The sequence below is a fragment of the Sparus aurata genome, chromosome 22 (assembly GCF_900880675.1).
Source record: "Sparus aurata chromosome 22, fSpaAur1.1, whole genome shotgun sequence".
Lineage (NCBI taxonomy): Eukaryota > Metazoa > Chordata > Actinopteri > Spariformes > Sparidae > Sparus > Sparus aurata.
In genome coordinates, this window is record NC_044208.1 from 30,376,330 (window position 1) to 30,398,899 (window position 22,570).

General features: G+C 40.9%; 2 protein-coding genes across 3 annotated transcripts in view; both read left to right on the forward strand.

Moving 5' to 3' along the window:
- Positions 1 to 5,444, forward strand: part of LOC115574089 (NACHT, LRR and PYD domains-containing protein 14-like) — a 915,401-nt gene extending 909,957 nt beyond the window's left edge. Inside the window, exons 2-7 of one of the 2 annotated variants that reach the window (XM_030405332.1) lie at positions 818 to 1,106; positions 1,519 to 3,337; positions 3,447 to 3,620; positions 3,967 to 4,140; positions 4,262 to 4,308; positions 4,623 to 5,444. In XM_030405332.1, the coding sequence (XP_030261192.1) occupies positions 830 to 1,106; positions 1,519 to 3,337; positions 3,447 to 3,620; positions 3,967 to 4,140; positions 4,262 to 4,308; positions 4,623 to 5,167 (3,036 nt within the window). In that variant the 5' untranslated portion in view covers positions 818 to 829 and the 3' untranslated portion in view covers positions 5,168 to 5,444. The remainder of the gene's footprint in view (positions 1 to 817; positions 1,107 to 1,518; positions 3,338 to 3,446; positions 3,621 to 3,966; positions 4,141 to 4,261; positions 4,309 to 4,622) is intronic. The other variant, XM_030405331.1, reaches the window with a different exon arrangement.
- Positions 5,445 to 11,449: 6,005 nt separating this feature from the next.
- LOC115573862 (uncharacterized) overlaps positions 11,450 to 22,570 on the forward strand; it is a 40,078-nt gene continuing 28,957 nt past the window's right edge. Inside the window, 9 exon segments of the mRNA XM_030404909.1 lie at positions 11,450 to 11,716; positions 14,662 to 14,941; positions 15,641 to 17,432; positions 17,538 to 17,724; positions 17,942 to 18,240; positions 18,522 to 18,695; positions 19,439 to 19,485; positions 19,878 to 20,391; positions 21,162 to 21,201. Coding sequence (XP_030260769.1) covers positions 14,671 to 14,941; positions 15,641 to 17,432; positions 17,538 to 17,724; positions 17,942 to 18,240; positions 18,522 to 18,695; positions 19,439 to 19,485; positions 19,878 to 20,391; positions 21,162 to 21,201 — 3,324 coding nt within the window. The 5' untranslated portion in view covers positions 11,450 to 11,716; positions 14,662 to 14,670.

Sequence of the window (22,570 nt, forward strand, 5' to 3'; positions counted from 1 at the left end):
AGGGAAAAGATTAAGACCATGGATTAAATTTACACCGGAATATCCCTTTAAAGCAGGTGGGAACAGTCTCTTGTGACAGTGACTCTAAGATTCCACTGGATGCATGTTCGTTGCGTTCCGCCTCTGGAAAAGGTTTTGCTCCGTCATCTATCATCCAGCAACCCCGACTGGCTGCGTTTTGAATCCAACATGGCACAGCACTGCCGGACAGCTGGGGTTGGGAAACTGAGGAGTAACAATAATAATAATATAATCATGCTCGACCGCAGATTATAAACACGAAGTGCTTGTATTTGTCTCTTTTTTTTAGATTTTTGTGCGGCATCAATATTGAGTGTTTTATTTTGAAAAATTAACCAGCTGTTATGTTGTTGTTGTTGTTTCGGTGTGTGACTTCCTGTCTGCTCTGTGCTGAAATTGTCTGAATTGCTGCATCGTGCTCCGGCAGGGTTTGGACTGCAGAGTTGGGACAGAGCAGATATGCTGCCATTGCAGAGCAGGTACGTATCTAGTTGAATCTAGCAGTGAGATATTGAAAAATGTTGGTAGTAACATAGGCCATCTAATTGGCACAAGGTTTTAATATACAACCATGGCTGTTATTAGGACCTGCTGCTTCACTTATATTCACTCTCAGTAGAATTCTTTCACCTCTGCTGCGGAGTAGACTTTACAGCTGACTCTTTGCGCAGATGATCAGCGCAAACTTAAAAATGTGTTTAGCTTATCGCCAACGTGGCCTTGCATGCATTTGTAGCCTGTTATATTTTTTAAATGACACATTATATCTTAAAACAATCTATTTTGTGTTTTTCAGCAGGGAGGGTAGATGGCGACGCCTAAACAGGTCCTTTTTGGAACTTTGGAAGATTTGGGAAAGGATGACTTTAAACATTTCAAGTGGCTCCTGCAGCAGGAGGAAATCGTGGAAGGCTTTCCAGCGATCCCAAAATGTCGACTGGAGAAAGCAAACAGGATGGACACAGTGGATCAGATGGTGCAGACCTACAGTATGAACGCCATCAAAGTGACCAGAATGGTTTTGGGGGAGATGAAACAGAATGATCTGTTGGAGAAATTATCAAACACCATCTCAGAACCTACAGGTAGGTCATTAAAAACAGAAAGTAAGAATTTGTATATTATACAGCCTTGCATCACATAACGAACTATCGTAAACTACTTCACATAAAAATCTAAACGCATACAACAGATATTGACTTTGCCCTCCTCGTATCAAAGTAACCCCCTTTGAGTATAGTGGAGGGGTTTGAGAACCACATTTACTCCCAAACCTGTGTAGTTGCATCACCCAAACAAATAGTCCCAGGTGAAGGGTCAGAAAAAAGGTACCTCACCAGAGTTACACCAGAACTCAGAGGGTAACTTGACTCAGACTGTTTCTTAATCGAAGATGATTTAAAGTTAGAAATGTGCACATGTATCTGGTAGTGTTTTTATGACTCGAATTTACTGTGGCATCCTCTCAGTTGTGTCATCTCATTTTTGTTCATTCAGAGATTCTCGCTGAGTGCAAGCAAAAACTCAAAACCAACTTGAAGAAGAGGTTTCACTGTGTGTTCGAGAAAATAACAAAAGCAGGAAGTTCAAAACCTCTCCACGAGATCTACACTGAGATCTATATCATGCAAGAAGAAACAGGAGAGGTCAACATGGAACATGAAGTCAGACAGATTGAAACTGCAAATTGGAAACCACCAGCACAGGAAACAAGAATCAGATGTGAGGACATCTTTAAAGCCTCACCTGGAAGAGATGAACCAATCAGAACAATGATGACAAAGGGAGTGGCTGGTATCGGGAAAACAATCTTAACACAGAAGTTCACTCTGGACTGGGCTGAAGACAAAGCCAACCAGGACATACAGTTCACATTTCCATTCACTTTCAGAGAGCTGAATGTGCTGAAAGAGAAAAAGTACAGCTTGGTGGAACTTGTTCATCACTTCTTCACTGAAACCAAAGAAGCAGGAATCTGCAGGTTTGAAGAGTTCCAGGTTGTGTTCATCTTTGATGGTCTGGATGAGTGTCGACTTCCTCTGGATTTCCATAACACTGAGATCCTGACTGATGTTACAGAGTCCACCTCAGTGGATGTGCTGCTGACAAACCTCATCAGAGGGAAACTGCTTCCCTCTGCTCGTGTCTGGATAACCACACGACCTGCAGCGGCCAATCAGATCCCTCCTGAGTGTGTTGACATGATGACAGAGGTCAGAGGGTTCACTGACCCACAGAAGGAGGAGTACTTCAGGAAGAGATTCAAAGAGGAGGAGCAGGCAAGCAGAATCATTTCCCATATCAAGACATCACGAAGCCTCCACATCATGTGCCACATCCCAGTCTTCTGCTGGATCACTGCTACAGTTCTGGATAATGTGTTGAAGGCCAGAGAGGGAGGAGAGCTGCCCAAGACCCTGACTCAGATGTACATCCACTTCCTGGTGGTTCAGTCCAAAGTGAAGAACGTCAAGTATGATGGAGGAGCTGAGAGAGATCCACACTGGACTCCAGAGAGCAGAGAGATGATTGAGTCTCTGGGAAAACTGGCTTTTGAGCAGCTGCAGAAAAGAAACCTGATCTTCTATGAATCAGACCTGACAGAGTGTGGCATCGATATCAGAGCAGCCTCAGTGTACTCAGGAGTATTCACAGAGATCTTTAAAGAGGAGAGTGGACTGTACCAGGACAAGGTGTTCTGCTTCATCCATCTGAGTGTTCAGGAGTTTCTGGCTGCTCTTCATGTTCATCTGACGTTCATCAACTCTGGAGTCAATCTGCTGGCAGATGCAAGATGGTGGTGGGCTACAACTTTGGCCTACCTGTGGTCTATAGTATTTGGAGATCACTCTAAACTATCACATGTCCATGAGAGTGCTGTGAAGAAAGCCTTACAGAGTCCAAATGGACACCTGGACTTGTTCCTCCGCTTCCTCCTTGGTCTTTCGCTGGAGACCACTCAGAATCTCCTCCGTGGTCTGCTTACAGAGACAGGAACTAGGTCAGAAACTAATCAGGAAACAGTCCAGTACATCAAGAAGAAGATCAGTGAGAATCTGTCTCCAGAGAGAAGCATCAATCTGTTCCACTGTCTGAATGAACTGAATGATGGTTCTCTAGTGGAGGAGGTCCAACAGTACCTGAGTTCAGGAAGTCTCTCTACAGATGAACTGTCTCCTGCTCAGTGGTCAGCTCTGGGCTTCATCCTGTTGTCATCAGAAGAAGATCTGGACATGTTTGACCTGCAGAAATACTCTGCTTCAGAGGAAGCTCTTCTGAGGCTGCTGCCAGTGGTCAAAGCCTCCAACAAAACTCTGTAAGATGCTTATATTTACTGTATGTATGTAATACTGTATGTATAGAAAAAAAAACTTCTAAAACTTTTTCTAAATTGATTGTTCTGGCTTAATTTTCATCTTCCTCAGCCTGAGTGGCTGTAATCTGTCAAAGAGAAGCTGTGAAGCTCTGGCCTCAGTTCTCAGCTCCCAGTCCTCTAGTCTGAGAGAGCTGGACCTGAGTAACAACAACCTTCAAGATTCAGGAGTGAAGCTGCTCTGTGCTGGACTGAAGAGTCTGCAATGTAAACTGGAAACTCTCAGGTCAGATTTTAAGTCTGTAACACTCTTTAAACTTTGCATGACACTGAAAGTAGTTTTAATGAAGTGTGTATGTGTTCAATGCGTCTATGTCCCTACATACAAGTCTGTAACTGAGTTGTTCTCCAATTATTGACAATAACATTTACGCAATAACGTTTGTTCCCGGGAATAGCTTTTTCTGGTGAATGTTTTGATATTTCCTTAGTTTGTCTTCAGTCTTACAACTAACGCTATTCTCCAATTTTCTGCAAATTAGAGAACCTTTAAGATGAACAGATCAAAAACACTTGGCAGCTCGTCATTTTGTAGTTGTAACATTTGACTGACTTCTGCTGTCTAATTCCAGACTGTCAGGCTGTCTGGTCACAGAGAAGGGCTGTTCTGCTCTGGCCTCAGCTCTTAGCTGCAACCCCTCCCATCTAAGAGAGCTGGACCTGAGCTACAATCATCCTGGAGACTCAGGAGTGAAGCTGCTGATAGCTGGATGGGAGGATCCAGACTGGAGACTGGAAACTCTCAGGTATAAGAGCTCACACTATATCTCTGTAACACTGACAAACTGTGGAACTCTACCTGATTAAATGTGTTGTTTTTTATAATAAAAGAGAATACGCTGGACTGACTGTGTTTCCTTATTACAGAGTGGACCATTGCGGAGAACAGAGACTGAAACCTGGTCTTAGGAAGTGTAAGTGCGGATTCAGTTTTATTCATGAAAACACAACAGCACACGGTCAAGTCCATTTTTTATAAACACCCATAGAAATTACTCATCAAAACCTCACAGACAATAGATGATTCAACAAATCTACCATTTTGAAAATGTACAATATTTCTAGGGAAGACAATGCTTTTAATGCTCTTTTAATAATGTTTGAATAACAATGTAATATAAATAAATAAATAAATTATAAATTAAAAACAAATTAAAACATTTAAAGAATATAAAAAGTTGTTTTAGCTTTTAACCTGTTGCTGTGTTTTGTCTTTTCTCTTCATCAGATTTCTGTAAACTCACACTGGACCCAAACACCATCAACAGACGCTTGAAATTTTCTGACAACAACAATAGCGTGACGGTGGTGAGAGAGGAGCAGCCATATCCTGATCATCAAGAGAGATTTGATAAATTCCTTCAGCTGCTGTGTGAAAATGGTCTGACTGGTTGCTGTTACTGGGAGGTTGAATGGAGAGGAGAGGTTTATGTAACAGTCACATACAAAGGAATCAGAAGGAAAGGAGGCAGTTATGACTGTTTGTTTGGGGGGAATGATCAGTCCTGGAGTCTGAAGTGCTCTGATAGTGATGGTTATTCTGTCTGGTACAGTAACATAAAGACAGTCCTCCCTCATTCCTCCTCCTCCTTCTCTTCTGTCTCTAACAGAGTAGCAGTGTATGTGGACTGTCCTGCTGGCACTCTGTCCTTCTACAGAGTCTCCTCTGACTCACTGATCCACCTCCACACCTTCAACACCACATTCACTGAACCTCTTTATCCTGGGTTTGGGTTCTGGTCTGACTCTTCAGTGACTCTGTGTTCATTGTAGGAGGAAGAGTCTCGTCCTGTGTACAGAAACATTCACAATATGAACAGCAGCTAAAATAACAATTTCTGTCCTGCCACTTTTTTGTTTCTGTTGTGGAAGAGCTTGATTCATTAGCCCCATTCACACTGCTGTTTGCATGTGGGGATCCAATTCTCCCCTCCCCTGTGTGAAAGTTTCATATGCGGAGAGGGGGGAAATTTCGCTCCGGCGCTGATCCGCCTCTGGAGGTAGTATCAGGGCCGCATTATTGGTGAGCCGTGTCAGTGTGAACGGATAATCCGGAGGCGCGGAGCGAGGGCGTGTCGGTCTGACAGTCTGATAACTGCACAGGTCCTTCACTCAACTTAATACAGAGAAAAGTCCCTCAAAGCAACGTTACAGGACCGAACCACAGTAACGTAGTAACTGTAACTGTCTTTGGCAACTTATATGAGGAAAACAAATACCACAGCTGTACGTGGAGAAGCGTCTGTCCTCCGCCTGTCCTACTGACTCTTCCTCACATTTCTGCTCAAAAAACAGTGTCTGTCATCGGCAAAAAACTTTAACTCACCAAGTGTTTGTGACGAAAATAAATCACCACGACCGTCAGCCCTCCGGACCGAGACTTCAGGGAACTTTCCCCCAGAAAACAGCCTCCGTCCCCGCGAGTGACAGAGTCAGACAGCGTCCAGTTTACTGATGATGATTATGTATAATTATGTCATTTAGTGCGAAAAACTTAACTTCGTCACTTTCCAGGTGGGTCAGGATCTCAATCACTACACATTATAACAGCATCCATATGATTATAAATTGTCCGCGGGTTTGGATTAACAGGGGAACACCTACGTCATCAACATGACATGTACCGTCACGCCTCTTTAGGAGCCGCAGCGCCGGCTTTCTGTGTGAATTACACACGTGAAGGCAGAGATGCTTCGCTCTGTGTTAATCACCATCGGCGGTGAATTGGTGAACCACCACTCTGGAGATAATGCGGAGACGCTGTGTAAAAAGGGCTATTGTAAAACTGGTAGATTCTTTGCTCGACATTACTCAGGGTTCGTACACATTTTTCAATGTCAAATTCAAGCACTTTTCAAGCACTTTTAAGGGTAATTTTTAAGATTTTCCAGCACCTTATTGCTGGGGTAAAATACGTATCTAAAGGAATATATATACTTGTGATTTTTGTCTTCACTTTTTATCACAATTATGTACATTGTATTATGTTGTAAACAGCTAAAATCATATTTTAATAAAGCAAAAACTTCAGAAATTAATTATCCAGTCTGATCCCAATTTTGTGAAAGACACAGAGTTATAATGTCAAGCACTTTCAAGTACTTAAACTAAAATCCAAGCGCTTTTCAGACCTTGAAAACACAACATTGAAATTCAAGCACTTTCAAGGATTTCAAGCACCCGTACGAACCCTGATTACTGAACATGGTTTTATTATTGTGCACTAATAACTATTGTATAAAAGAAACGTGCACTAACAGGATGGAGAGAACACCAAGTGTGTCTTTGAAATGATCCAAAACTGTCCCCAAGCAGACATGCAAGAAAAGGTATAACAATGAAAAAATGGATAAGCTTTAGCACATTAAAAGGATAGAGTGGAGACAGGTGGTCTGTGTCCTACTGTCAACTAAATCTGGGAAAATAACGGCCAAGGTAGCGAGAAAATGTCAAACTGTTCAGTGGCGCACCGGGTGGTTCAAAAGACCATATAAGAGATTGTGTATTCATGTTGGTACCTCAGTTGATCGAGAGACGGCATTGGGGACTTTTTTACCATTGTTATCGTTTTTTAAAATACTACTATCCTGGCAGACAAATTTCCAAGTTTGTGTGACAATAAAGGAATACTGATTCTGAAACTTGATTTGAGAGTTGTCTTCAACATCAAGAAAATGTCTGACGAGCTGAACATCATTCCCTCATGTGTAACCTTAAACATCTGGGCCCATATTCACAAAGAATCTTAAGGCTAAAAGTAGCTCCTAACAGGCGAATTTAGGAGCAACTCCTAAAAATAATGGGCGTGTCAGTCGTAACTTTAGGACTCCTAATTTTTGAAAATAAGAGTTATTCACAAAACATTTTAAGCCTAAAAGTAGCACCTAAGTCTGGGAGACCTTAGAAGTAGTCCAGAGGACTCCTAACTCGCTAAGACCTGGTCACAGCCAAATGTTTTGGAGACGCTAAATGACAGGGAATTATTAAAACGATGTCAGATGGACCGTGAAGGGACTGAAGTTGTGGTTGAGTTGGTGAGGGACGCAATAACGTTCCCAACCAACCGAAACAATCCAATAACGCCAGAGTTAAAATACACACCGGTATTTGGCTACGGGGAAAATGCAGCTCTTCGCACGGGACTAGTATTACCTGGGGACCTCAAGTGATTTAGAATTTATCCCACCACATCCGTGTTTCGTGCGGCGCATTCGCACAGGATAAGCAAAGTCTGTGTTTTACTGACATTATCCCCGGGTTGATCGCACCGAAGCCCTTGCTGGAGCAGCACAACTGTTATATATGGATATTTTTAATATAATAACTGGTGAGCCTGTTGAAAGATGGAAAAATGTTCGAAATTTCGCTCTTCTGATGAGTCTCCTGAATTTGCACCCAAAATGCTGTCAAAACTTTCATTTATAATTCCCAACGCAGCCTCCATAATTCTCGACCGGGAAAAAGGCCTTAAGAAAAACCTTAAGAAAAACAAAAAACGACCCCAAATCACAGAGATGCCGATTCGCACGGGACTGATATTATCACACGACCTCTGTGTTTGGTGAAATATGATAGGTAATTTGCGGTGGAATTTTTACTTTACAAATTATGGACATGGCAGATTCACACGGGATTAAGATCACAGACGACCTCCACAATAATTACAAATTACTGGAGGTCCCCAGGTTATACTAGTCCCGTGCGAATAGGGTTTTTGTCAATCGGAAAAAGTTGCATTCCATCAATACACAAATTGTCTTTGACGCATGTTACAATATACTGGACATTGTTGCGAAATGGCCCGGATCAACACACGATTCCCGAATTTTAGGAGAGTGGTTTGACGCAGCTTTTCGAGCAAATGCCGCCTGGCAATTCACGTTTTTCATCGCAATCTTTTAATTTGTAGTTTTTGTCCGAAGCGTTTTTGTTGTGGCGGGGGGGGGGGCACTTAATTCTCATCATAAACACATTTCTTTATCCAATATCTTTCCATAGGCTTTGTCATGGGCTTGCAGGCAACTTCCTTATTTTCACTTCATGCATTGCGTAGCCTAAATGACTTTTCAATGGGCTGCCCTGTCACTCAACAGCCAATCACCGTTGTCACCGCTTCTAAGTGCGTCCTTATAAAATGACGTCATCCATAGCAACAGAGAGTTACTTCTAGTTTAGGAGTTCACTGTTTTCATAACTAAAAGTAGGTCTCCTAACGTTAAGATAAAAGTCTTTGTGAATACGGGCCCTGGTGTGCGCTGCAAGCAGCCACAGCTGAAAACAGCTGCTGCTGCCCTCCAATTTGTCATAAGTATTACCTGTGGGAACTACACACAAGACAATATGGTTTCACCACAAATAACTCTTCCGTGGTCATCCTAGTATTGTTAGAAAATATTAAATATGATAACCATACCATTTATGTTGCTTAAATAAGAACTATGCACTATGTTTCCTACCCAGTCTCTTTTTTCACTTCATTCATGTCACTGTCAAATGAGTTTTCTGAAGTCTGCAGCTTTGTTTTTCATAGGTTAAATGTTGCTCTTCCCCTTTCCAAGGCAAGTGAAGCATCTTGACCAGAGGAAAATGCACTTGCATTTCCTTCAGTCTCATGAAACCTGTTATATTTCCTGGTAAACTAAAATGTTCCTACAACACTTATCCCAGTCACACACAGAGTAAATTCAAAGCTGATGCTGAACCTGTTGTAGCAACTGAAAATCAGTAGCTTGTCTAGTGCAAATGAGAGTTGGTCAAACACCAAGTTCAACACAATATTTATTTTTAAAGTTCTTTATTACTTGCAAGCAACAGTCACACATCAGCAGCGCATAGATGATGACTGGAGAAAGGCAGTCTCTCCTCGTCCTTTATAATAGTAGAAATAAATACACACAGTTGGAGCAGTCACAAGGTTACATGTACACTCACCAGAGGTGGGAGTAAGTCACATACGTGCAAGTCTCAAGTCTTAACCTTCAAGTCTCAAGCAAGTTCCAAGTTAACTGTGATGAAAATAAAGCAAGTCAAGTCGAGTCATTGCAAATACTCAAGCAAGTCACCCACTGATGAAATAATCTTTGAATCCAAATTTGATGATTTTCGGAGCTCCCTCCATGCTGCCTCTCCTCCTCTGATCCTTTCTGCCACCTGTCAGGCTTGCATGCACCACGTCATACAGTGGCAGAGGGCAAAGTATCAAAAACTAAACTAATGTCTCAATATGCGCAAAAAAGAAAGAAAGAAAGAAAAGCCAAGACTTTCGAGTCATCTGTGTCAAGTCTAAGTCAAGTCTCAAGTTATGAATGCCAAGTCAAAGTCAAGTCGAGTCTTTCATGAGTGTTAGTCAAGCAAGTCTCAAGTCCTCAAATTTGCGACTCGAGTCAAGTCATGTGACTCAAGTCCCCCACCTCTGACACTCACTTAAAATAACATTCCCACTATCTCCACATCCACCACAGGTTAACATTAATTGGACATACATGGTTTTCAGTTGTTATTTTTAGAAGTTGGGGTTTTTTTCCCCCAAACAGTCAGAAGCTCTGTAAGTGCTTCTGTCATTGATCTATAGGAGTTTGAAAACACTTCAATGTTTTCCATTCTCACCTGACCTTTTTTGATTTTAAAATAAGCCTGCAGATTACCTGTAACTGCCCTGTAGCTGGAAAATACAATGTGTCGGCATCATTATAGCCTTACATGGTCCGTGTTCAAACTTGATAACAAAAAAACAACTTAACACGTGTTTCTTAGGAAATATCCACATACCTGTTAAAAAAAGGCATTTTATGACCTCAAATTGCCTGTGCTTGAGAGTAACAAGGGCATTTACTCAGTATGTCCTTATTAACACTAACTTTTTGCATATAAGATCGTCAAAAACGAGTACTTGGGTGGAGAGACAGCTGACAAAAAGGGAAAAATACATAAAACTGGAGGACCTATTAGTTAGCTTGTGAACTGGTTAATGAGATACAAACGTTATAACTCAGAAGTTAAATTTAAGGGTACATATTGATGAAAATTGACTGTAGGTGGAGAATCTAATACAGGCTTAAATAGTAAAGGGAAGCACTTTCAAGTCTGTTTTATGTTTTACTTTTTCATCATCATTTCTTCATTTAACTCAATTAATTGCTAGCATTTTAAGTAATGTGTTTGTGTCAACTTTACATTTAGGTCATTTTATTTTATTTTATTAAGGTTTGTTTTAGGCTAAAAACATGTTGTAAATTTTTTCAATGCACGTTGTTTGTGTAGTTCTAAGTGGAAGCACTGCCATATTTTTATCTTTCATGAATAAGTTTAAAAGCTAGAAATGTCCCTCTTGCTCCCCAGGTTAGCATGGTCAGCCATTAATAAAAGTACCTATGGCCGGCCCATAGTACTTCAACACTACGTAAACCGTTGATAACTGTATAGATACATGGGTCGGGGCCAACATCAACAGAATGCAGCCTACATTGATGTTATAAATTCCACCTGTACTTTAAAGTAAAAATGTATGCAGTGAAAAGGTACATGGAAAGAGTGTTCGACTGATGAAAGCATATGTGATGGCAGTTAATCTGTATTTTGTCACTCTTTAATCATGGATTACTGTGCTTTGACTTAATTATTTGACTGACATGGATCAACTCGATGTTTGGGAATAAGACAAGACAGTTTTTGTAGAAGTTTGATGCACTTCTGAAACAGCAAGATGTTTCAACGGTGAGTTGTCAAAACTTTGTTAATGTCTACCTACCTGAAGTGGTTTTATCTTGAAATGGTTTGAATGAGTAGAATCACAAAAATCTAAGGTTTCCAACAATATATGTCATGAGTACACTGAACTAAACTTAGGAGTTCTGTAAATCGTCTCGCTGTGGTTCTGCTGTCAGGCAAATGAGCTGGATGACCCTCAGACGGTCCATCAGAACGTTAATGTTTCTTCATCCAAAATAGTGAATTCATAGATAACAACATATAAACTTCACATTGTGTCTCATCAGCTCTGTTACATGAGATCAAACTGCTGCTCCTCCATTACATGTTTCTGAGCTGACCTGATTTGTGGCTCATTAGATGTTTAGTTAGCACTATCTGGTGAACAGATAGTAGAACTACACCATCTGATGTGTGATTTCTCTGATACTGACCGGTTCTGACGTCACTCTGATGTATCTTTAGACTCGGACACTGAAGTTATGAGGATGTGACGGTGTCCTCAGATCAGATGGACACAGACACCAGGACTGACAGGGAAGAAACAAGCAACTTCTTCTCTTCCAGTGTTTCGTCCACACATGAAGCTGGAAAGTGTCTGTAAATTGACCTGAGGTGAGTTCAGCAGGTGAGAATCCTATCAGACAAATCTGGACATGTTTGATCAACACCATCACTTTATGTTTGTGCTGTAAAAATTTATTTGTTGCAGGTATAAATATTCTGGACGTCACTTGAAGTTAAAGGACAATAATTGGAGAATCATTCTCATGAATCACTTTTAGTGGTTCACAGGTAGAATTGACAGCAATTTGATTATAATCTGAGATATGGTCTGTAAAAAACACGAGTGTCGACTGGTCAGAAAGTTTAGATCAACTGGATTTAAGTGTTTTTAATGTTAACACTGCAAGTGTTTAAAATGTAATCTTACCAGCACCGACACAGACATTATTTCCTATTAATAGTAACCTTTATTTAATCAGATAAATCCCATTTACACAGTTCATGTCTCAAGAATCAGATGACTGTTGGTTAGTGTGGTTTCTGTTTTCTTGTCATTAGTCACGTAAACCAACGAACAGGCTGCTCATCAACACTCAGATGAGGAAGTAAACTCTTATTTCTCGATATGGACGCAGCTTCTCACATGTTATCAAAACGAGCCTTTAATATGACAATTCTGTGGAGTCAGCTAACTAAACTGTGTGCTGAGGCAAAGAATACTGATATGAAACAACATTTTAGGATAACAGGTATCAATGCAATGAAACTCAGTTCAATTTGTCTCCACCTAGTGGTGTAACCAACCAATTTACAATTATATGTAGAGATGCACTGATGACAATTTTCATGGCCAATTCTGATTTCCTCCTTTTTTTTAATCTGACCTGCTGATTCTGATTTTGGGTGCTTCTGACTTTCTAAGATCTGTAATTGACAACATACCCAAAAATGTCTATGTTAGTAATAAAATACTGAAATTCAAATAGTCCTACATCTTGTCAAACTGCACCAGGTTACAGAAGCCCCCTTCTCTCACACAAGTTTCAAAACAAATATTAATTTAGGGAAAATAATAACAATAATACAAATAACAATAATAATAATTGTAATTTAAGCAAATTAAAAACACAAAGACATGACAACAACAAGAAAGTTATTTTTTCTCAGTGTGCTTGATTTTGCAAGCATACAGTTTAGACTGATGAATTTACAGGACACCACATATTAAGAAATGCATGAAAAACATTATTAATACAGTTTGAAATGTTACGAGTGGCAACTCATAAGCATTACATGCATACATGTATTGATACATAGATATAATTGATGGGTGCAGTGAAATGAAACAGAGAATTACAATCAACACACTATTTGTTTCCTGTTCTCTTCCATGATAGCGGTGTTGGTGTTAACAAACAGTCATGTAGATACGCATCTACACAATCCATGGCACCCTGGCGTCCAAGGTCCTGAGAGGGAATTTCACTTTTCCTTGTGACCTCTGAGCCAGTCTTAAGATAGGTAGATGCTTCATCCTTCAATAAACCGTCTTGTCATATGGTCTTTGAAGTTACTGATGTCCTGTTGTGTTTGGAGTCATTTCATGACCCTTGAGGGGCTGTCTTGAAGACACCAGGCTGACTGAGAGGGTTCCAGTCCAGTTCAAATGAAAGCAGGGTCGATAATCCTAGAGGATGATATTAAAAAATGCTCCAATTATAAGGGAAATCTATTTTGGAAGGTTCCCTTACCAATTTGGGGATATAAACACAAGATGATACTAACAAAGCAATATTAGGGTTGTATTTTGAATTCAGTTTTTTCTTGTGTCATAAAAGGCCCATTCTCTTCACTAATTATATATTATTTCACCTGTTCAACTTTCATGACCTGGACTGTCCAATCTGTAATGGTAAACAGTAGGCCTATGTCATGTCTGCAGTTTATAGCATAATCAGGAATGACATTTAGATGAGTATGGTTAAAGGCAACCAGCTATTTTTTTAGGCCTGTACTTGGAAATTAGACTGTGATACATATTACTTATGGTTGTCTTCAATAATTTTGCATCATTTTTGCTGTTGCCTGTGCCCCACATTATAACAATTCCAGTCTATCTTCACCACTTTAGACACATTTACAGCAGAGGGGAAATCATTTTGGGGCAATTTTTCAAGGGCTCATCGCTAGAGAAACTTTAATAGCTGGGATCTGTATCTGTTTTACACTCGGGTTTTGCAATTTGTTTGTGTTTGATTTCTATGGTAATTCTCCCAACATGTCATCATTCATTGAACATATTGTTTGGGATATTTTGAACCTGCTGGTATCATGATTACAAGTTCAAGGATGCTAGTTCTCTTCTGGTGGTGACAGTGGAGTGCAACTCTGTCCCACCTTCTCGGTCAGGACTGCACAGTGATATGACAAGCTGAGGTCATCAGCAATGTGCATACCGAGAAGCCTGGTGCACCTGACTTGCTCCACGCAGAACCATTGATGAGAAGAAGGTGGTGGGCAGCATGGGACTTCCTGAAGTCAGCTGTCAAGTAGAGGAAGCCAGCTCACAACAAACAGAAACGGCAGGATTAGAACAGGCTGGAGGGGCACTAGCTGGCTCAAGACAGTTCAGCTGGACAGCTGGATGCTAGTAAGCACAGTACAGGGTAGCTGGGAAACTCTGGATGTTAAGGATTTTCTTTAGCTCAGAAAGGTGAAGGTTCAGCCAAGACTTAGAGGACACTTCCTTGCAGTCCATAGTTAAGAGCTCCTTTTTTGTAGTCGTCTAACAACAATAGATGCACAGGGGACAGGATGAATCATACAGTTTGTCCATGACTGGCCAAATTGTACTGATATGATCAGTGCTAGCAGGGTAGCTACAGTGCAGAGGAAGGTCCCAAATCCAGAAGATTGAGGGAGATTTGGTGCAATTCAGCGATTTAATAAATTCAACTGAGGTATGTAGAGTTATAGACTAAAAAAGAAAAGCAAAGGTTGAAACCAGAAGGAAGGTTGTATCGTATAACAATCTATCATTTGTATCTTTGCAGGGAGGGCAGATGGCAACACCTAAACAGATTATATTCAGAACTTTAGAGAATTTGGGAGATGAGGACTTTCAAAAATTCAAGTGGCACCTTCAGGGGGCCCTGGAGGGCTTCCCAGCAATCCCAAAATGTCGACTGGAGAAAGCAAACAGGATGGACACAGTGGATCAGATGGTGCAGACCTATTGTATAAACACCATCAAAGTGACCAGAATGGTTTTGGGGGAGATTAATCAGAATGATCTGCGGGATCAATTATCAAACACTATCTCAGAACCTTCAGGTAGGTCATTAAAAACAGAAAGTGAAAATTTATATATTAGGCAGCCTTACATCACATAACAAACTATGGTACACTACTTAACATTAACAACACATTCTAAACACATACAACAGATATTGACTTTGCCCTCCTCATATCAAAGTGACCCTCGTGAATATGGTGGAGGGGTTTGAGTGCCACATTTGCTCTGAAGCCTGTGTAGTTGCGTCAATTTTCACAAAGTAGGAAGTTGCATATAGATCATGCATCACATCTCTTTTATGGGCCAATAGCTCATGATAGGGTTACCAAGTCATTAAAAGGTTTCTCAGGTCAAGTGTCAGACCAATAATATTTTAAGAAACCTTAAAGAGCAGCAACCTAGAAAAAGAAACACCACACTTGGATTATGGAAACTAGGGCCTCTTCATAAACCCAAAACTGAGAGGGAAACTCTGGTGAACAAGACGTTTTACAAAAATAGATGTCATGGTAAGGTGTGTGGGCATTAGGAGTTCAAGACATTGTGTGCTGAAGGCAGACTTCAATTCAACACATCAGTTCTACAGCCCTTCATTCTGTGAAAAAAAAAAGATTTCCTTTGAATACGACAGTGCAGTAGTTTTCATTTCAGATATACAAGCAAAATTTTGGATAACCTCAAGATCACATTTACTGTGGCATTATCTCAGTTGTGTCAAATATTTTTTCTTAATTCAGAGATTCTCGCTGAGTGCCAGCGAAAACTCAAAACCAAGCTGAAGAAGAAGTTTCAATGTGTGTTCGAGAAAATCACAAAAGCAAGAATTTCAAAACCTCTACATGAGATCTACACTGAGATCTTTATCATGATGGAAGAAACAGGAGAGGTCAACATGGAACATGAGGTCAGACAGATTGAAACTGCAACCTGGAAACCACAAACACTGGAAACAACAGTCAGATGTGAGGACATCTTTAAAGCCTCAACTCAAGGAGATGAACCAATCAGAGCAGTGATGACAAAGGGTGTGGCTGGCATCGGGAAAACAGTCTTAACACAGAAGTTCACTCTGGACTGGGCTGAAGACAAAGCTAACCAGGACATACAGTTCACATTTCCATTCACTTTCAGAGAGCTGAATGTGCTGAAAGAGAAAAAGTACAGCTTGGTGGAACTTGTTCATCACTTCTTCACTGAAACCAAAGAAGCAGGAATCTGCAGGTTTGAAGAGTTCCAGGTTGTGTTCATCTTTGACGGTCTGGATGAGTGTCGACTTCCTCTGAACTTCCACAACACTGAGATCCTAACTGATGTTACAGAGTCCACCTCAGTGGATGTGCTGCTGACAAACCTCATCAGAGGGAAACTGCTTCCCTCTGCTCGAGTCTGGATAACTACACGACCTGCAGCAGCCAATCAGATCCCCCGTGACTGTGTTGCCATGGTGACAGAGGTCAGAGGGTTCACTGACCCACAGAAGGAGGAGTACTTCAGGAAGAGATTCAGAGACGAGGAGCAGGCCAGCAGAATCATCTCCCACATCAAGGCATCACGGAGCCTCCACATCATGTGCCACATCCCAGTCTTCTGCTGGATCACTGCTACAGCTCTGGAGAACATGTTTAACGAAAGAGAGGGAAGTGAGCTGCCCAAGTCCCTGACTCAGGTGTACATCCACTTTCTGGTGGTTCAGTCCAAAGTGAAGAATGTCAAATATGATGGAAAATCTGAGAGAGATCCACACTGGACCCCAGAGAGCAGAGAGATGATTGAGTCTCTGGGAAAACTGGCTTTTGAGCAGCTGCAGAAAGGAAACCTGATCTTCTATGAACCAGACCTGACAGGGTGTGGCATCAATATCAGAGCAGCCTCAGTGTACTCAGGGGTGTTCACAGAGATCTTTAAAGAGGAGAGTGGACTGTACCAGGACAAGGTGTTCTGCTTTATCCATCTGAGTGTTCAGGAGTTTCTGGCTGCTCTTCATGTCCATCTAACATTCATCAAATCTGAAGTCAATCTGCTGGCAGAACCAACGTGGTGGTCTAAACTATTTAGGAGTAAATCTAAACCTACTCATCTCTACCAGAGTGCTGTGGACAAGGCCTTTCAGAGTCCAAATGGACACCTGGACTTGTTTCTCCGCTTCCTCCTGGGTCTTTCACTGGAGACCAATCAGAATCTCCTGCGAGGTTTGCTGACACAGACCAGAACAATCTCAGAAACCAATCAGGAAATAGTTGAGTATATCAAGAAGAAGATCAGTGAGAATCAGTCTCCAGAGAGAAGCATCAATCTGTTCCACTGTCTGAATGAACTGAATGATGGTTCTCTATTGGAGGAGATCCAACAGTACGTGAGATCAGGAAGTCTCTCTACAGATAAACTGTCTCCTGCTCAGTGGTCAGCTCTGGTCTTCATCTTACTGTCATCAGAAAATGATCTGAACGTGTTTGACCTGAAGAAATACTCTGCTTCAGAGGAAGCTCTTCTGAGGCTGCTGCCAGTGGTCAAAGCATCCAACAAAGCTCAGTAGGTGGAATGAAGGACAAATATCGTCAAGAAGTAATCAGACTTGAAAGTGAAAGCTGTCAGTAAACCATTTTGCTTTTGTCTTTTTGTCGGATTCTTCTTCAGGCTGAGTGACTGTAATCTGTCAAAGAGAAGCTGTGACAATCTGTCCTCAGTTCTCAGCTCCCAGTCCTCATGTCTGCGAGAGCTGCACCTGAGTAACAACGACCTGCAGGATTCAGGAGTAAAGCTGCTGTCATCAGGACTGAAGAGTCCATACTGTGAACTGGAAACTCTGAGGTCAGAAATCTGCTTTTTTATCAGCTGATCATTTAAATCTTAACTACATTCAGGCCGAAAAAGAGGCTACATCTGTAGGATTCTTCCTCTGACAAAATGATCTTAAACGTTGTTAAATGAGAATGTGAAAGCTGCACACTCAATGAAAGTTAATAATCTTGACTAGTCAAATCTGTCAGAGTTTAATGTGTTGATTTCTGATTCTTGTTTGACTCATGTCTATATGTCAGCATCTCTCTAGAACAGGTAGCATCTTCCTGCATTCCTGCAACTCACAAGAAGGACAAATATTATCAAATATGCTTAAAAGTTGATGTCCAGTATTTTGCTCGTCTTTTTTCGGATTTGTCTTCAGGCTGAGTGATTGTAACCTGTCAAAGAGAAGCTGTGAAGCTCTGTCTTCAGTTTTCAGCTCCCAGTCCTCTAGTCTGAAAGAGCTGGACCTGAGTAAAAACAACCTGCAGGATTCAGGAGTGAAGCAGCTGTCTGCTGGATTGGAGAGTCAACACTGTGAACTGGAAACTCTGAGGTCAGTATTCAGCTGTTAGCTTTCAGTTGATCATTTAAGTGTTCACTGCTCTAATGTAGTTGTTGATGAAAGGACAAGAAATCTGTAAGATTATTCAACAACTTTCTGAAACATGGTATCAAAAAAGAATAATCTTTACTTCTTGAATCAGTCAGAGTTATTTGTAAGTCGATTTCCAACCCTTGATCCTTTGATTAATGTCTGTATGTTAGCAAATCTCTAGAACAGGTTGCATCTTCCTGCACTTTCTTAAACTGGCATCAACCATTTTCTATTTTGAGACTGTCAGGTTGTTTGATCACAGAGGAAGGCTGTTCTTATCTAGCCTCAGCTCTGAGCTCCAACCCCTCTCATCTGAGAGAGCTAGACCTGAGCTACAATCATCCAGGTGACTCTGGAGTGAAGCTTCTGACTGCTGGACTAGAGGATCCACACTGGAGACTGGAAACCCTCAGGTACAAGAGCTCACACACGTTCACACTTTTGTTTCTGTGTTACACTTATAAACTGAGGAACACTGCTTACTGTTTGACAGCACTTATGACTGTTGGATGTGAAATCATTAAGAAGGAGGGTTATGAAATGTTCCTGTTTAATCCAAAAAAATATTGCCAACATTATACAATATTACATATTAATACATTACTACTTGCATGGAACTGGAGTTATTTCTGTACATGTAAGCACAAGAGATGAGGCAATGCTGCGACAGAAAACATTGTTTCTGTATTAGTTCAATAACATCACTAGTTGTGGCGACTGTATTCTTTATTTTACTGCCTGTAATTTTGCATTTTGAGTCCAAATCTTTGTATTTTATTCATTGTTGGAATTTATATTCTGTTCATTATTTGTTTTTGTTTATCTGGTAAATTGTAAATCGTTTTGCAATAGCAAAAGCGCTTTTCAAGTCTACTGACCACTCAAAGTGCTTTACAATACTTGCCACATTCACACGCAGATTCATACAATGGTGGCAGAGGCTGCCATGCAAGGCGCCAACTGCTCATCAGGAGCAATTTGGGGTTCAGTCCTGTAGCTCAGGAGGTAGATTACTAGAGAGGCTACCTCCTGAGCTACAGCAAACCCTCTCTGTTTATCTGGACTCATTTCTGTCCTTGTGCTGTTGTGATGCCTGAATTTCTCCTGGGGATCAGTAAAGTTTAATAAGCGGCTCTGACTGTGTTTCTTCTCCCAGGCTGGACCATGGTGGAGAACAGAGACTGAAACCTGGTCTGAAGAAGTGTGAGTGTGGATTCAGCTTGATTCATGATAACACAACAGCACACAGTCAAGTCCTCTTTGAAATAATATTTACCATATTAAAGCAATAGCTAATGACAAGCTGTGATATACTGTAATAGTATCACAGCTAGGGGCGTTGTTTGGCCAGCTGAAGTGGTTATCACAATCGATATAATTAATAGTTGTGATATTTGTTTGTTCAAACCCAACAGACAATAGATGGCAAAATATGTACCATCCTCAATGTTAACAATCTGTATATGCAATAAGATATAGTTTTCTAGTAATATTTACACAATATATTATTAATAGAAATGATCAACTTATAAATAAATAAACAACCCAACAGTTGTGTTAGCTGATAACCTGCTGCTGTGTTGTGTCTTTTTCAGATTTCTGTGAACTCACAGTTGACACAAACACAGTGAACAGAAAACTCAAACTGTCTGACAACAACAAGAAGGTGACATATGTGAGAGAGAAGCAGCCATATCCTGATCATCCAGAGAGATTTGACTATTGGTCTCAGCTGCTGTGTAGAACTGGTCTGACTGGTTGCTCTTACTGGGAAGTCGAGTGGAGAGGATGGGTTTACATAGCAGTGACTTACAGGGTAATCAGAACAGACTGTTTGTTTGGATGGAACGATCAGTCCTGGAGTCTGGACTGCTCTGATCGTGGTTACTTTGTCTGGCACAATAACAGAAGAACAGTCCTCCCTCTCTCCTCCTCCTCCTCTGGTAGAATAGCAGTGTATGTGGACTGTCCTGCTGGCACTCTGTCCTTCTACAGAGTCTCCTCTGACTCACTGATCCACCTCCACACCTTCAACACCACATTCACTCAACCTCTTTATCCTGGGTTTGGGCTGGTTGACTTCCGTTCCTCAGTGTCTCTGTGTTCAGTGTAGGAGGAAGAGTCTCCTCCTGTGAACACAAACACAGTATTGACTGAAGATGACTGCTGAAATGTGTCCTCTGTGAGACACAAAACACTTCAGTTCATATTGTTTCTATAGCTACATTATCACTTTGGGATTCATTTGGTTGTGATGAAATGAGTCATTGTCAAACATCCTCATTTGGTTTTGTCATCAGAGCTCAATGACTCGGCTGCTGAGATCTCATATGTATCTTCTTATTGTGACAGATATAAATTGTGTCCAGCTCCTCTGATTCACATACTTTGGCTGTGTTCTGATCTGCATCATTTCTGGGCCTCGATCTTTAAATCTCTGAGTGATGCTTCAAACAAACCAATCAGATCAAATCCTTCAACAGCAGTTTGAGTGTAAAACCAGAGGAAGCTGCCTGGTATTTGAACATTTACAGTGCTGTTTCACTGACTTGCCTGTTAGCCCGTCAGCTCCTCCTGTTATAGTGGGAAAATGCCAACAGGTAAATAAGAGATCATCTCATTTTCCAAAAGAGGAAACTGAGACCACTGGAGGGCAGGCATGTCAGGTACTCTACTGAAGTTTCTGTGTGTCGGAATACTTCTTCTGTACAGAACTTCAATAAATAGAGTCAGGTTAGGGTCAGGGAGAACATTGTGTTCTGATTCTGTCGCCACAAACTTAGCTGGAAAATGTCCTGACATCTCTTTAAAAATATCCAGCGGTTTCACGCTCACAGATGTTGAAACACAGACATGAACTGTGGTCTCTGACTTCACAGAGCTGCAACACCAGCATACCCTCCACCTTCTGACATGACAGTCAGCTCAGATACATGTAATGTGGATATGATGACATGTATTGATAAACGTTAAATGCCAATCTTTTAGTCTGGTGACTGGGCTGCACACACACAATATAATAACTTCATTTATAAAGAATGCAAGTGTCTGGGTCTTTATGAACGACTATATGTGATCTGATTTTATCAGCAGAAAAAGATCAAATGATCTTTTTGTTCTTTTTGTTTTGATCATTTTTTAATGCGTTCTCTTGCAATACTTCTGTGGAATACAATCCAAATTACGAGTCCTAAAAACATTCTGGTCATGACCCTTAGGGGGCACCGTGACATCCAACTCTGTTAAGTGGGAATAATAAAACACATGAAATTATTCAGTTTGTCTTTTGTCTCCTTGGTTGTCTTGTTTTAGATTCCACTTCCTGTATTTGTCTTTTTTCATGCTGCTGTGTTTCATTACTGTCCTCACACACACACACACACACACACACACACACACACACACACTATCTCAATGTCGTCAACTTAAGAAAATAAAACACTTTTGTTCTTGCAGACTTCATCAAAATTACAAATGAATCACAAAGAACACAAACACGATCTTACTTCATTCAAATCAGTGAATATATCATATAAACATATAAACTTCAGGTTCAGGTTCCAAACCATTACCCGTCATGCATCACAAAAGCATAATACAGCAATATACTGTGATGATTTACTGTAAAAAGCTGCCGTTTGTTAACAGTGAACCTTTCAGAGTTAAAGTGTGCTCATGTGACTGTTGGTAGTTTGCTGAGTAGAATCAAGTTTGGTTGTGATTTGAGATCAAATGTTCATGGAAAAATACAGAGACGTCACCAGCAGGGCCGGATAAACCTGTGAGGGAGCTCCGGGGCAAACAGCAGTTTGGGGTGTTTCCAAACACATGTGCCGGCTCGGTTTGACTCAACACGTCGGCTCAGCGTGGCAGGGATTTACATCTCCATGACAACAGAGCTATCTGTGTGAAGGTGTGACTATACCTGATGACTGGCCTTGTATCAGAGGAACAACTGTAAATCCTCTTCCTCATATCGAAGGAGAGTTGCTAGCAAAGCTCGTCTAAATCAGTCACGCGTTTATTTCCCTGTAACCTCCTCACAGTAAAAGTCCTCCATTATTTAGTTATTTAGAAACTTTTATTATGAAGCTGCAAAATCAGGAAATGTTTTCCCCAGCAGGAAATGAACACTCTGAAACATGATGAAACAGTAAAATACAGCAGAGATGTGGAAGTAGGGACAAGGACACCAGAGAGAAACTAAACTTCAAACCACAATGATTCAGCAAGAAGCTCTAAATCGACTGAGAGACCCTTTAAAACGTCTCTCTATTCTCATGGTGAA